A 14,338-nucleotide genomic window follows, 5' to 3' on the forward strand; every position below is an offset into this window, starting at 1 on the left:
CAGAGAGCTGGATTGGAAGTGAAGCAGCCGGGACTTGAACCAGTGCCAGTATGGGACGCTGGCACTGCAGGCAGTGGCTTTACCTGCTATGCCACAGTGCCCGCCCCAACATCTACTTTTCAAGAATTGCTAAAGGGCAGCAGGCATTGTAGAATAATGGGTTAAGCCATTCTTTCTCTGCCAACATTCCGTAGAGACCTGGTTTGAGTCCTGGCTGTTCTACTTCCAATCCAGCTACATACTAATGTACCTGGAAAAGCAGAAGATGGTCCAAGAACTTGGGCTCTGGTCATTCATGTGGGGAGACCTGGATGGTGTTCCAGGCTCCTGGCTTTAGTCTGGCTCAGTCCCAGTTGTGGTAGCTGGGGAGTGAACCTGTAGATGGAAGATTTATCTTTTTGTCTCTCTGTCTCTGTCACTCTGCCTTTCAAATATATCTTTTATAAAGGGTTGCTAACAGGGGCCAGCGCTGTGGCTAAGCCTCCATCCGTGGCACCAGAATCCCATATGGGCACCGGTTCAAGTCCTGCTGCTCCACTTCTGATCTAGCTCTCTGCTATGGCCTGGGAAAGCAGTAGAAGATGCACAAGTCCTTTGGCCCCTATATCTGCGGGAGAGACCAGGAAGAAGCTCCTGGCTCCTGGCATCAGATCGGCCCAGTTCCCACCATTGCAGCCATCTGGGGAGTGAATCAGCAGATGAAAGACCTTTTTCTCTGTCTCTACCTCTCTCTGTCTGTAACTCTACCTGGCAAGTAAACAAATAAAATCTTAAAAAAAAAAAAAAAAAAAAGGGCCGGCGCCGTGGCTTAACAGGCTAATCCTCCGCCTTGTGGCGCCGGCACACCGGGTTCTAGTCCCGGTTGGGGTGCCGGATTCTGTCCCGGTTGCCCCTCTTCCAGGCCAGCTCTCTGCTATGGCCCGGGAAGGCAGTGGAGGATGGCCCAAGTCCTTGGGCCCTGCACCCGCATGGGAGACCAGGAGAAGCACCTGGCTCCTGGCTTTGGATCAGCGAGATGCGCCGGCTGCAGCGGCCATTGGAGGGTGAACCTTGGAGGGTGAACCAACGGCAAAGGAAGACCTTTCTCTCTGTCTCTCTCACTATCCACTCTGCCTGTCAAAAAAAAAAAAAGAGTTGCTAAAAGAAGTTCTTCAAGTTGAAATAAAAAGGTGGTAAGTGTAACACAATGCACAAAACTTAATAGTTAAGGTTAATATATAAACAAATATAGAATACACAAATATAGGATGTACAAATAAATACTCTAATGGAACAATAGTGGTGCACAAACAGTTTAATGCTAGCATAAAAGTTAAGAAAGCATTAAGTAACTGTTACTATAATAATTAATCGATACACTATATGTAAAATGTGACATTAATAACAATATATGTATGAGGAGTAAAGTATAGAGTTTTTATGTATGAGTGGAGATTTCAACCTATAACAATTTATAAGATGATGTACATAAGCTCTATGGTAATCACAATGAAAAACCATGTAATAAATACATAAGGGATAAAGATAAATAAATCAAAGTATAATAATACAAAAAAAAATCAAATCACAAAGAAAGGAACAAAAGAACTAAAATATAGAAAAATTATGGACAAAGTGGCAATACTAAGTCCTTTCCTACCAAATTTATTTTAACAATAAATTGATTAAAAAACTAAGAGTAGTAAATGGATAAAAACATGATCCAACTACACACTGTTTAATAAGAACACATTTGTGGGGCCAGCGTTGTGGCATAGTAGGTCTTATATGGGCACTGGTTCAAGTCTTGGCTGCTCCACTTCAGATCCAGCTCTCTGCTAACATGCCTGGAAAAGCAGCAGAAGGTGGTTGGAGTGCTTGGGCCCCTGCCACCCATGTGAGAGACTGGGATGGAATTCCAGGTTCCTGGCTTTGGCCTGAACCAGCCCCAGCCATTGTGGCCATTTTGGCAGTGAATCAGAGGACGGGAGATTTTTCTCTCTGTTTCTCTTTCTTTGTAACTCTGCCTTTCAAATAAATAAATAAATCTTTATATTAAAAAAAAGAACACACACACGGGTTGAAGTTGAAGGGAAGAAAAAATGTATTCTACGCAACTGATAACCCAAATAGAGCATGGGTGGCTATATCTATATCAGACAAAATAAACTTTAGGCTAAAAACTGTCACAAGAGAAAAGGCCATGATATAACAATAACATTATATAACAATAACATCGATACCCAAAATCAGAGTATCTAAAAACAAGTATTAACAGAACCAAAAGGAGAAATAGCAATATAATGATAATGAGGACTTTGATATCCCTCTCTCAAGAATGGATAGATCATCCAATTAGAAAATTAGTAAGGAGAGTAGACTTAAACAACAATATGTACCAAATGGACCTAAGATATACACATAACAAACTCCTTCCAACAGCAGAATACAGACTGTTCTTAAATACACACATTGTCCAGAAGAGACTACATGTTAGCCACAAAACAATTTTTAACACATTTAAGAATATTAAGATCATATTTACTATCTTTTCTGATCACAATGGTATGCAACTAGAAAATCAATAAAGAGGAAAATTGGAAAATTTACAAATATGTATCAAAAATAACAAACTCCTAACCTACCAATGGGTCAAAGAAATCAAAAGGAAGTTTTAAAAAAGTTGAGTAAAAAAAAAAATGAAAACACAAAGCATCATAATTCATGGAATCCAGCAAAAGCCGTAATAAGAGGAAAACTTCTATTGATAAATGACTACATTAATAAAGAAGATCTTAATCAATCAAATTTATATCTCAAATAATTTCAAAGGAACAAACTAAGACCAAAATAACAGAAAGAAGGAAATGAAAGACTGAGGAAAACCATAAATGAAATAGAGATTTGACAAATAATAGAAAAGATCATAACAATTAAGAGTTTTTTAAAAATCAAAAACAATATACCTTTAGCTAGTTTAAGAAAAGGAGAAAAGGCTCAAATAACATTGAAAATGAAAGAGCAGACATCACAACTGATCATAAGATAATGCAGTGAACATTTATATGCCAACAAACTGAATAACTAGAAGAAATGGGTAAATTCTTAAATATAACATATTAAGATGGAATCATGAAGAAATAGTAAATATAAAAGAACAGTAACAAGGAGATTAGATCAGCAATAAAAAATGTCCCAATATAGAAAAGTCCAGGACCAGATGACTTTACCAGTGAATTCTATCAATCACTTAAAGAAAAATTAATTCCAATCCTTATTAAACACTTCTAAATAAACAGGAGGAAACATTTCCAAAGGCCATAATTACCCTGTTTCCAAAGTCAAAGATGCCTCAAGAAAACAAAGCAAGCCAATAAACCTCATAAACACATATACAACAAAATTATATCAAGCCAAATTCAGCAGTACATTAAAAGGATCATACATCATGTCAAAATGGGATTTATAGTTCAAGATAGGTAAATCAATACATTTGACATACCACATTAGCAAAATGAAGGAGAAAAATCAAATGGGCATCTGAATAGATGCAGAAAAAACATCTGATGAAATCCAACTGCTTTTCATTATAAAAATTCTCAACAAACTGGTGATAGAAAGAATACAGACTGATATAATAAAGAACATATACAGTATGACAAGCCTACAGCTAACACATCAATGGTGAAAAGTTGAAAGTTTTTCCTATATGAAGGAACAACACAAGTATGCTTCCTCTTTCCACTTGTATGCAGCACTGTATCAGAAGCCTTAGGGAAAGCAATTAGGCAGGAAAAGGAATTAAAAGGCAACCAAATTGGAAAGGGAGAATTAAAATTATCTCTGCAGGTAATATACTCATATAAACTGAAAACCCTAAAGTTCTAATCCTAAAACTGTTAAGAGTTAATAAATGAATCAAGCAAATATACATTACACAAAATCAGCATACAAAAATCTGTCTTGTTTCTCTACACTACAAATGAATTATCCAAAAAGAAATTAGCAACTGCACTTATAGCATAAAAAATACTAAAGAATAAACTTAACCAAGGAGGTAAAAAGCTTTTACAGAGATACTGTAAATTATTCTGAGAAAAGACATATCACATACACATAATGAAAATACACTCTGTGTTCATGGATTGAGACTTAATATTGATAAAATGTTGCTAGCACTCAAAACAAACTACAGAGTCAATGAAATACCAACGACATTTTTAACAGATATAGTAAACACAAACTGAAAATTCATCTGGAAGCACAAAAGACCCCAAATAGCTGGAGGCATAACATTTCCTGATTTCAAAATTTACTACAAAGCTACATGATCAAATTGACTTTCTTTTGCAGAAATTTCTTATATTAATCTGGACCAAGGTGGATTCTAAAGTAGAAAGAAAATCCCTAGGGTTCAGCATTGGCAGAACTCCCATTGCTTTGCCTATGCCTCACAGTTAATTTGTATGCTTGAAATAACTGGTAAGGCTTGAAGCTGACTAAGATCTCTGATCTTCGTCAGAACTGACAATCCAATCCTTTGTGTTACCCTACAAAGAAGCTGAGGTTCGGAGTGGCTGAATTACTTGCTGAAAGTCACACGCTAAAAAAGTGGCTGAACAGGGCTAGAAACCAAGTCTTAAATCAGACTTTGAAAAATGACATGTTCTAATGTGATGAGAAATAAACAACAAAAAAGCAAATCATGGGCTGTGGAATTAGCGAGAGCTTTGCCTCCTGAAACCAATGAACTTGGGCAAAATACTTCTAATATTAAAGTGTATTTCCTTACCTGTATAGTAACTCTTACATAAAATATAAAAGATATTCTAATGATAAGTACTATAGATAAGTATAGTACAACATTTAGATACATTTTTAAACAATGACAAAGATATTGCTTACTTTTTTCCTGTAATGCCTGCAACTTATTTAGCTCTTCATTCTCTTCATCACTGTCTTCACTGCTTGTACTGCTGACATCCAAAACGATGTCCCTTTTAGGGTCTACTCGGAGAAAATTGCGGCATTCAAAAGTCAGGTGACCAGCTAAGACAAACAAACATAAAAGTGAATGGCAAAACTATAGACACATTATGTATTGCTTTCTTGTCTTGTTGTAAGCAACAAGTTACAACTTAGTAATCAACTGTATAAGCATTAACTTTAATTCTTCTGGTGATAGTTTGGTTATTTTCCCTGTGTGTTTCCCTGAACACAATACTTTGAACTTTTTCCTTTCTTAATTATAACTTCTAACTCAATAACATTTTGGGGGCTACTTTTTATGGATCTAAGTATTGAATTATTATATTTTCCATTTCTAAAACTACAATAATATTTTAAACTAACTAAACTAACTAAATAAAACCTATACTTTCATACTTGAGATTTTATATTTTATTCCTTTCCCATACCTTTTCCTCCTCAGCTTTACTACTACATTCATACAATTACATGGTCTTCACTTAAAGTTGCTGTTGTAACATACAAGCATTAATATCACTAAATGTGAATTTTCTAAAGGACACCTAAAATTTTAATTCTGGAATCATTCCCCTAAAGCTTCTCCCTATAAGAAAACTATGAGAGTTATCTACTTAATATCTGTTATAAATTTTTAAACAAGCAAATATTACAAAAATCAGAAAAGTACAGGAAATATGACCAATACCTAAATATCTATTAACCACATGATACCATTTTTAACACCTTCCACTCTTTTAAGGGAAATTCTCATGCACATGTGCAATTGCACATACACACACAAAGTTGGAGAGCTTGTATCACCTTCTAAAACCCTGCTAACACCCTACTGTGTTCTTTCTGTTCTTTCGGTCCTTAGAAGTAACTAAATTGGTGTCCACCTTTCCCAAATGACATATTGTATTATGTATTTTTAAAAAATAAATACAATTTTACCTAGCTTTCATCCTGCAAGTTATTTCTGCCATTAAATATTTTTTGTAATTTATCCATCTGGGGGCTGGTGTTGTAGTGCAGTGGATTAAGCCGCTGCCTACGTTGCTGGCATCCCATATGTAATTTATCTATATGAAGTAGACATAATTCTCATACTTCCTCTAGAAAGTACTCACAGTGTTTCACTGTATGAAAATCCTATTTATTTGTTTATCTTGCTACTGATTGAAACTTAGGTTGCTTTTAGTGTTTTGCTATTACAAATAGTGCAGCTGTATGTGTGTCTTGGTGCACACAACCAGGTTTTCTCTAGGATAGCAGCTTTCAAATTTTCTTAACCACCACTGATCAATGGTAACAAATAATAATGCAACCAAGTGTACTCATAAATACAACTTGACACACAAAAATTGAAACAAAAGTTACACAAAACATTACTGCATTCAGTGTTCAAAAAAAACAAAACAGAGACCCCAGTGGAAAGAAGGGGCCATCAAAGAAGGATGTATTTTTTTCTGATGGGAGGAGATAAACTTCCACTTTGCTTATGGCCCTGTCTAAATACTGACAGTTTGTAGACTCAAAAGGCCTCCATAGCCTTGGCAGCTCATGTCAAGAGCCTCGGGTGATCACTGACATCATAAATAAAGAGTGTCAATTGTTAAATCAACAACAGGAATCACTGTGCACTTACTCCCCATGTAGGATCTCTGTCTTTAATGAGTTGTACTATGAGAATTAATGGTATAACATGTCTTCAAACAGTACTTTATACTTTGTGTGGGTGCAAATTGTGGAAATCTTTACTTAGTACAGAGTTGGTCTTCCGTATATAGTTAATTAAAAATGAATCTTAATGAAGAATGGGATGGGAAAGGGAGTAGGAGGTGGAATGGGAGTGGGGGTGGGAGGGCGGGTATCAGGGGAAGAACTGCTATATTCCTAAAGTTGTAACTATGAAATTTGTATTCATTTAATAAAAGCTTTCTTTTTAAAAAAAAAGAAAAAAAATGCTGATTCACTAAAGATTCACCACAACTCTCTGTTAGGTTGGACTTCTAGTTCTCTCTTACTTGGAGGGTGAAGGGGAGGTCTATATTTACACCAGAGAATCTCCTACTGGAGTCCCAATTTTGACTGGGTAAGATCTGGATCTTGCTTTTATCCCACTCAGGAAAATAGTTTAAAAAATCCTGGGTTCATCAAATACCCTCAAGGCTGAACTCTTAGAGCCTGTGTTTTCCTTCAAGGTTAGTTCTCTGATTATTCTTTAATTCTTTCTTTCAAGTAAATTAATTAAACTACCTATTGTATACTTTTATACAAGTTTCTTAGCTATTTATAGGAAGGACCTTTTTACCATATTATTGGCAACAAGTTTCCTCTATTATGATTTCCTTCCAAATGAGTCATTAAGAGGCACTCTTTTAAGTTCCAAAACACAGGAAGCTCTCATACTTGTTTTTATTGTTGATTTCTAAATTTATTATAAGACTGTTATCAGAGAATGGGGTTTGTATATCAGTTCTTTGGTATTTGTATATATTATATGTAAAAATATATACATATATATAACTTGCTGAAGAGAGCTCTATGTCTCTTTTATTAAAATCTTTTCTAATTTTTCTGCTTATTATCTTCTGAGAAGTATTTAAATTATGCTATTACTGATTTGTCAAATTCTCCTTGTAATATAATTTTCACTGTATATTTTGGGATTACCTCAGTAAGTACATTCAAGAACATTACCATTTTATCTTTTTTTTGGTTGACTGCTCTAGAATCTTTTCTTAGCCCTGGTACTATTTTTATCTTAAAAGTCTGAAATCAAAATTGACTGACTAGCACTCTTTCAGTTATTATTCATTGACTAATATAAAATTTCCATTGTTGTGAGTAAAACACCTGAATATCAGCAATATGCAATGTGATATCTCTCTGGTCTTTTCATCTATTCCTTTATTTTGAAGCGTTCTATGTAGTTTTTAGTTTTACACAGTTTTATTAATGTTAAGACATAACCAGACTTGCTGGTTCACTCCCCAGTAATCCACAAGGTGAGGGCGTGGGCTGGGCTGAAGTCAGGAGCCAAGAACTCAATCCAGGTCTCCTGTGTGGGTGGGAGAGACCCAACTACTGAGTCATCACTGCTGCCTCCCAAGGCCCAGCTGAGCAGAGAGCCGAAGTCAGCAGCAGAGGCAGGTATCAAACTCACACTCTCCCACGTGGGACAGGGCATCTTAACTGCAAGGCCAAACGCTGCTCCTTAGGCCAGCATTTCAAGTTGATTTCTTAGCATGGGAAAAACAGTACCTGCCTCACTGGAAGCAGTGTAAATTCACCTTCATACTTACACAAACTTAAAAAGTATAAGCTTGTGTTACCAAACCCTGATTATTCCTTTTCTTCTTGTTATTTTAAAGAGCCTCAAACACACTGTAAGCCTTCTTGCTACTTTCCCTACACAGTGACTGCCTCTTGTCTTTCTGAGAAGTCCGGCTTTCCACGGGGGGGCGCCACTCTAGCCAGGCAGCCACCCTTCAGGGCTCAGGGTTTCCCTCCACAGCTCTCAGCCTGGGGCCCTCCCAGCTGCGGCTATTTTCACCCTGCTCTGGACTGGAGCTCCTCTTCATTTGCAGCACCAAGGGATTTCCCTTTCATTCTTTTGAGCGAGGTTATTTTTCGTTATTATCACTACCTTCCTCCAGCATCTTTGTGTTTGGAAAAGCAGAAGGGAGGGCTTTCTATGACAGTTCAGCTTGCATTTTTGATCAGAATTCTTGATGACACAATTTTTTCTTTATCCAAGTTAGCTTTATATCCAAAAGCCTCACATTGAAGGGATGTTTAAAATAAGTAAAATGCTTAAATAATAGCTACATGGTAGCAAACTGTGTCCCATACTCAATTTATCTTTACTTCCCATCCTTGAGGAAACAAACATGAAGTACAGAAAATGCATTTCAGATGTGGGTTGCCCACAAAAGATGTATGTCATCAATGAGCAGATCCATAAGCAAAGAAAAGGTAAGGACTCTAATATCAATAGAGTAGCATCTGAAGTTAAAATAAAATGTTAAAAGTACAAGAATACTTCAATAAAAAAGTTCATGGAAGACAGAATAAAAAGATGCACACTTTCCACAAACTCTGTCAAGTATCCTCATATTTAAGTATCCTTATTTTTTGCTTTTGTGACCAAATGCCCAACCACCAAGTCTACTGTTTTGAACCTCTTTTAATCCTATTTTCTGAGAACTATCATAATTGAGACTTCTATTCTGTGATCAAAAGCTTGGTGTTCTTTTAACATTTAAATGTTTAGAAGTTGCCAACTTAAAAAAAATCCAATAAAAACTGATTATACAAATAATCCAGTAATTCCTCTTAATTTTGCTAAGGAAATTCTACCAGGAAAAAAAGAGGTCCATATAATTTAGTAACAGATTAATCCTTATCTTGAAACTTTTTTTTTAAGATTTTATTTATTTATTTGAGAGGTCGAGTTAGACAGGGAGACGGAAAGACAGAGAGAAAGGTCTTCCATCCACTAGTTCATTCCCCAAATGGTTGCAATGGCTGGAACTGCGCCAATCCAAAGCCAGGAGCAAGGAGCCTCTTCCGGTCTCCTACATGGGTACTGGAGCCCAAGGACTTGAACCATCTTCCACTGCTTTCCCAGGCCATAGCAGAGAGCTGGACTGGAAGAGGAGCAGCCGGGACTAGTACTGGCTGGCGCCGCAGGTGGAGGATTAACCTACTGCTCCACAGCGCTGGCCCCTATCTTGAAACTTTTAACAACAATATACCTATTATTGCAACATTTTCACAATAATGCCTTTTTCCATCAAGTCTTGAAATTCTTTGGCACAATCTATCTTCACTAAGATAGATTTGTAACTAAGAAAAATACCCATGTTTTGGGTAACTTCATGTGGTCTTGTTGACCTTTGTCTTACCTTTATACAAGCAATACAAAGATTCTGGCCCTCAAAATATGAGTAAAAAATAAGCCAGTTTTTAAAATGAACCATTTATCAAAAGGCATGTAGACTGTAAAGGTCTTCGTCTAACAGCTATAGAAATACAAATTTAAAACAGAAAAGAAATACTACTAGAGTTTTCATAGAAGACAATTCAGAAATTGGTTAATAACTTAATCATTAAATCCAAGGGTTTAAGGGCTGGCACTGTGGTACAGTGGGTTAAAGCCCGGGCCTGTAGTGCCGGCATCCCATGTAGATGCCAGTTCGAGTCCTGGCTGCTCCACTTCTGATCCAGCTCTCTGCTACTGCCTGGGAAAGCAGTGGAAGATGGCCCAAGTCCTTGGGCCCCAGCACCCACAGGGCAGATCTGGAAGAAGCTCCTGGCTCCTAGCTCCTGGCTTCAGATCAACTCAGCTCTGGCCATTGCAGCCATTTGGAGAGTGAACCAGCAGATGGACGATCTCTCTCTATGGTTCTACCTCTCTCTGTAACTCTGTCTTTTAAATAAATAAAATAAATCTTTAAAAAGAAAACAAGGGGGCCAGGGCCATGGCTCACTTGGTTAATCTTCTGCCTGCGGCGCCGGTATCCCATATGGGTGCCGGGTTCTAGTCCCGATTGTTCCTCTTCCAGTCCAGCTCTCTGCTGTGGGCAGTGTAGGAGGGACCAAGTGCTTGGACCTCTGTACCTGCATGGGAGACCAGGGAGAAGCCCCTGGCTCCTGGCTTCAGATTGGTGCAGCTCCGGCCATAGCGGCCATTTGGGGAGTGAACCAACGGAAGGAAGACTTTTCTCTCTGTCTCTCTCTCTCTCTCACTGTCTATAACTCTGTCAAATAAAAAAAAAAAAAAAAGAAAAAAAAAAAGAAAGAAAACAAAACAAAAACTAACAAGGATTTGAAAGACAAAGCAGAAATAATTAAAATTGAAAATACTGCTAAAATTATTTTCTGACTTAGCGCCTCTGAAAAAATTCTACTTAAAAATTCCGATTCTCCTAAAAATTCTAATTACTGTAGATTCTTCCAATGTTATCCAAGATAAAACAACAAAGAGGAGACTAGATCAACAATATTTTGTTTATAGAAAATGAGTGAACTGCTTTTCAAGAAGTTTTGGTTTAAAAGAAGTGCCAACTAGAAAACTAATACTAGTAAAGAAACAGAAAAATCCATTCCAAAATTTGAAGTAAATGCAGTATTTCTATTTACAGTAGGTCCTTAAGGCTTTCATAAAGAAAGCAAGCAACACAGAAATAAATATACACAAATTTGAAAACAAAAAATGATATCACTGCACTCATTTCTTGCATGCAAGTACACTCTTCTGTTTTCATAAATATGAGCCTAAGTGTATTTATTTATTTATTTATTTGAAAGGCAGAGTTACAGAGAGGCAGAGAGAGAGAGAGATCTTCCATGTGCTAGTTCACTCCCCAGATGGCCTCAATGGCTGGAGCTGTGCTAATCCAAAGACAAGAGCCAGGAGCTTCTTCCAGGTCTCCAACACGGGTGCAGGGGCCCAAGGACTTGTGCCATCTTTTTTTTTTTTTTGACAGATAGAGTTAGACAGTGAGAGAGACAGAGAGAAAGGTCTTCCTTCCGTTGCTTCACCCCTCAAATGTCTGCCACAGCTGGCACACTGCACCGATCCGAAGCCAGGAGCCAGGTGCTTCCTCCTGGTCTCCCATGCGGGTGCAGGGCCCAAACACTTGGGCCATCCTCCACTGCCTTCCCGGGCCACAGCAGAGAGCTGGACTGGAAGAGGAGCAGCCAGGACTACAACCTGGAGCCTATATGGGATGCCAGTGCCGCAGGTGGAGGATTAATCAAGTGAGCTATAGCGCCAGCCCCCTGAATGCTTTTTTAATCACAGGTTCTTGCATGGAAACCTTTTTGTTATATCACTCTTACTTTGTTAAAAAAAAAAAAATTAACTTTCATGAATGAATTGGTATGTTATTAATCATCCAGGATTATCTGCCTGGTCTGCAAACAATTTAGACAGCAACAAATGCCGCTGTTACCAGTGTTAGTAATGCTTTAGGAATTGTTACACTTAACTAGAGACATAATATTTATCTACAGTATAAAATTATAAATTTATAGTACTATTTATACATGCTTAAGTTTATCTTCTCACTCTATTATATTCATTATAATTAAGATTAATGGTTGTTTAAATTAAGTTTTTGTCCAGGAGCAGAAATTCTCACAATAATTATATCCTTGTAAAAGGGGCAAATTAAAATTCTTCAAAAACAGGCCGGCGCCGTGGCTTAACAGGCTAATCCTCCGCCTTGCGGCGCCGGCACACCGGGTTCTAGTCCCGGTTGGGGCACCGGATTCTATCCCGGTTGCCCCTCTTCCAGGCCAGCTCTCTGCTATGGCCCGGGAAGGCAGTGGAGGATGGCCCAAGTGCTTGGGCCCTGCACCCGCATGGGAGACCAGGAGAAGCACCTGGCTCCTGGCTTCAGATCAGCGCGATGCGCCGGCCGCAGCAGCCATTGGAGGGTGAACCAACGGCAAAAGGAAGACCTTTCTCTCTGTCTCTCTCTCTCACTATCCACTCAGCCTGTCAAAAAATAAATAAGTAAATAAAAATTAAAAAATAAAAATTCTTCAAAAACAGTTTTCAGTGCCTTTACTTCTTTACCTAGTATTATCTAAAAGGATAAAAAATAAAAAAATTTATATTTATTTGAAAAATATATACTTCTGCCAAATTCCTGAAACTCCTATTAACCACCTGTACTTCCTGGTATCTATCACTGGGTTTAGAGCACAGAAGAAAAGGGAATATCTGAGTCAATTGCAAACCTTAGCTTATGGTTCGCAGACTTAGTAGAGGGTCCCTGAAGCCAGGAAACTAAGTCAAATTCCCCAAAGCAGCAAAGATTCCAGTAAAAGCAACATACAAAATGTTAATCTTTAAAGCGTACTTACGGTAACCACATTTTTTACAGCCTGCTCTGACACTGTCCTTGTTGCAACCTGAAACACAATTGGATATTATTTTAGTAAATATATAAGTAAACCAAACATTTTATATAGTGTAAACCCCAAGAATATAATTTATTGTAGATGTCTTTTTAAAAATCCAAATCATGACTCATCTTAGTAGCACCACTCAAATATTTGTTAGAAATCTACGGAAAATCCAATTTTCTCAATTTATTTGACAAATACTTCAAGAACATATTTTTTTTTTTCTAATTCAATAGAAATGCAGTATTATAGTCATGGGCAACAACATCTCAGGAATTCTACAACACTGATGAAGAAATTCCATGGTACTCTGGCCTGCCCCTAAAATGTAAAATAATTAATATATACACATGAACATTAGTGTTAACACATGCTTTTCTGGTTTACAAGAAAAAAAAAAAACAAACGATCTTTCTTAAGGAAAATGGTGAAATTCCAGAAAATTCACTTTAATTGTTCAATATTTAAAGAAATACCTAAATTCTACACTCATATTTTGACAAGAGAAAAGGAACTAGTCATCTACCTAATTCTGATGAATGTTTGCAAATATTCACAGTATCTCTACAATTATTAGTACATGTAGAAAATGTGCAAGATATAAATACAAGATGAAACAAATTAAAATTGATTTTTCACTGTATTAATATATACATAACATGAAATTTACCATCTTAACATTTTAAGTGTAAAATTCTGTCCTATTAAATTAATTCACAATGTTGTGCAACCATCAGCACTACCCGTCTGCATGACTTTTCATTATCCCAGAGTATCTGTACATTAAACACAGCTCCTTCCCACTTCCCTCCAGTCCCTGATAATCTCTATTCTATTTTGTGCCTCTGTAAATTTCCCTCATAAATAGGAAAATCATTGTCCTTTGGCCCTTCTTTTCCTTAGCACAATGTTTTCAAGGTTCACTCATGTCACAGTATACATCAGAATTTTATTCCTATTAATGACTCAGTAATATTCCATTATTTACAAACATAGCTAAAATTAATTTTAACCTCCAACAGTGGTTTCAATCCACCAATAAGAGGCCCAGTATGCTACTATTCCATTTCCTTGATGCAAGGTACCTTCAAACAGGGTATCATCACAACCTATTGATATACTAATTTTATATAATATAAATAATATATTAAAATACATAGTGTTTATATAACAGTGCTGCTTTTAAAAGAAAAAAATTTAAAGCAATTTAATGTTACAAATTTTAAACATAAGGTATTTTGTCCTCAATCTAAATTTTGCTTTAAAATATACATTATTGAGCTCTTGTGCTCTAATACTTGCTTTAAGAATGTAAATATTCTACCAATCCAACGAATATATTAGGAAACAATTTCAGCATATGACTTTCATCCATGAAAAATACCTGGTAAATACACAAAATTGCATGCCACTGACCTGAGCCTCACAGGAATACAGAAAACCCACTTTCACACACTCAGAACAT

At 36.9% G+C, this 14,338-nt stretch overlaps 1 protein-coding gene across 3 annotated transcripts in view; it reads right to left on the reverse strand.

The window, feature by feature from the left end:
* Positions 1–14,338, reverse strand: part of SREK1IP1 (SREK1 interacting protein 1) — a 45,518-nt gene that overhangs the window by 21,428 nt on the left and 9,752 nt on the right. For all 3 annotated transcript variants that reach the window (XM_062212069.1, XM_062212068.1, XM_062212070.1), the window contains exons 2-3: positions 12,832–12,879; positions 4,885–5,028 (exon numbers count right to left, since the gene is read on the reverse strand). In XM_062212069.1, coding sequence (XP_062068053.1) covers positions 4,885–5,028; positions 12,832–12,879 — 192 coding nt within the window. The remainder of the gene's footprint in view (positions 1–4,884; positions 5,029–12,831; positions 12,880–14,338) is intronic.

This window comes from Lepus europaeus, chromosome 15 (assembly GCF_033115175.1).
Source record: "Lepus europaeus isolate LE1 chromosome 15, mLepTim1.pri, whole genome shotgun sequence".
NCBI lineage: Eukaryota > Metazoa > Chordata > Mammalia > Lagomorpha > Leporidae > Lepus > Lepus europaeus.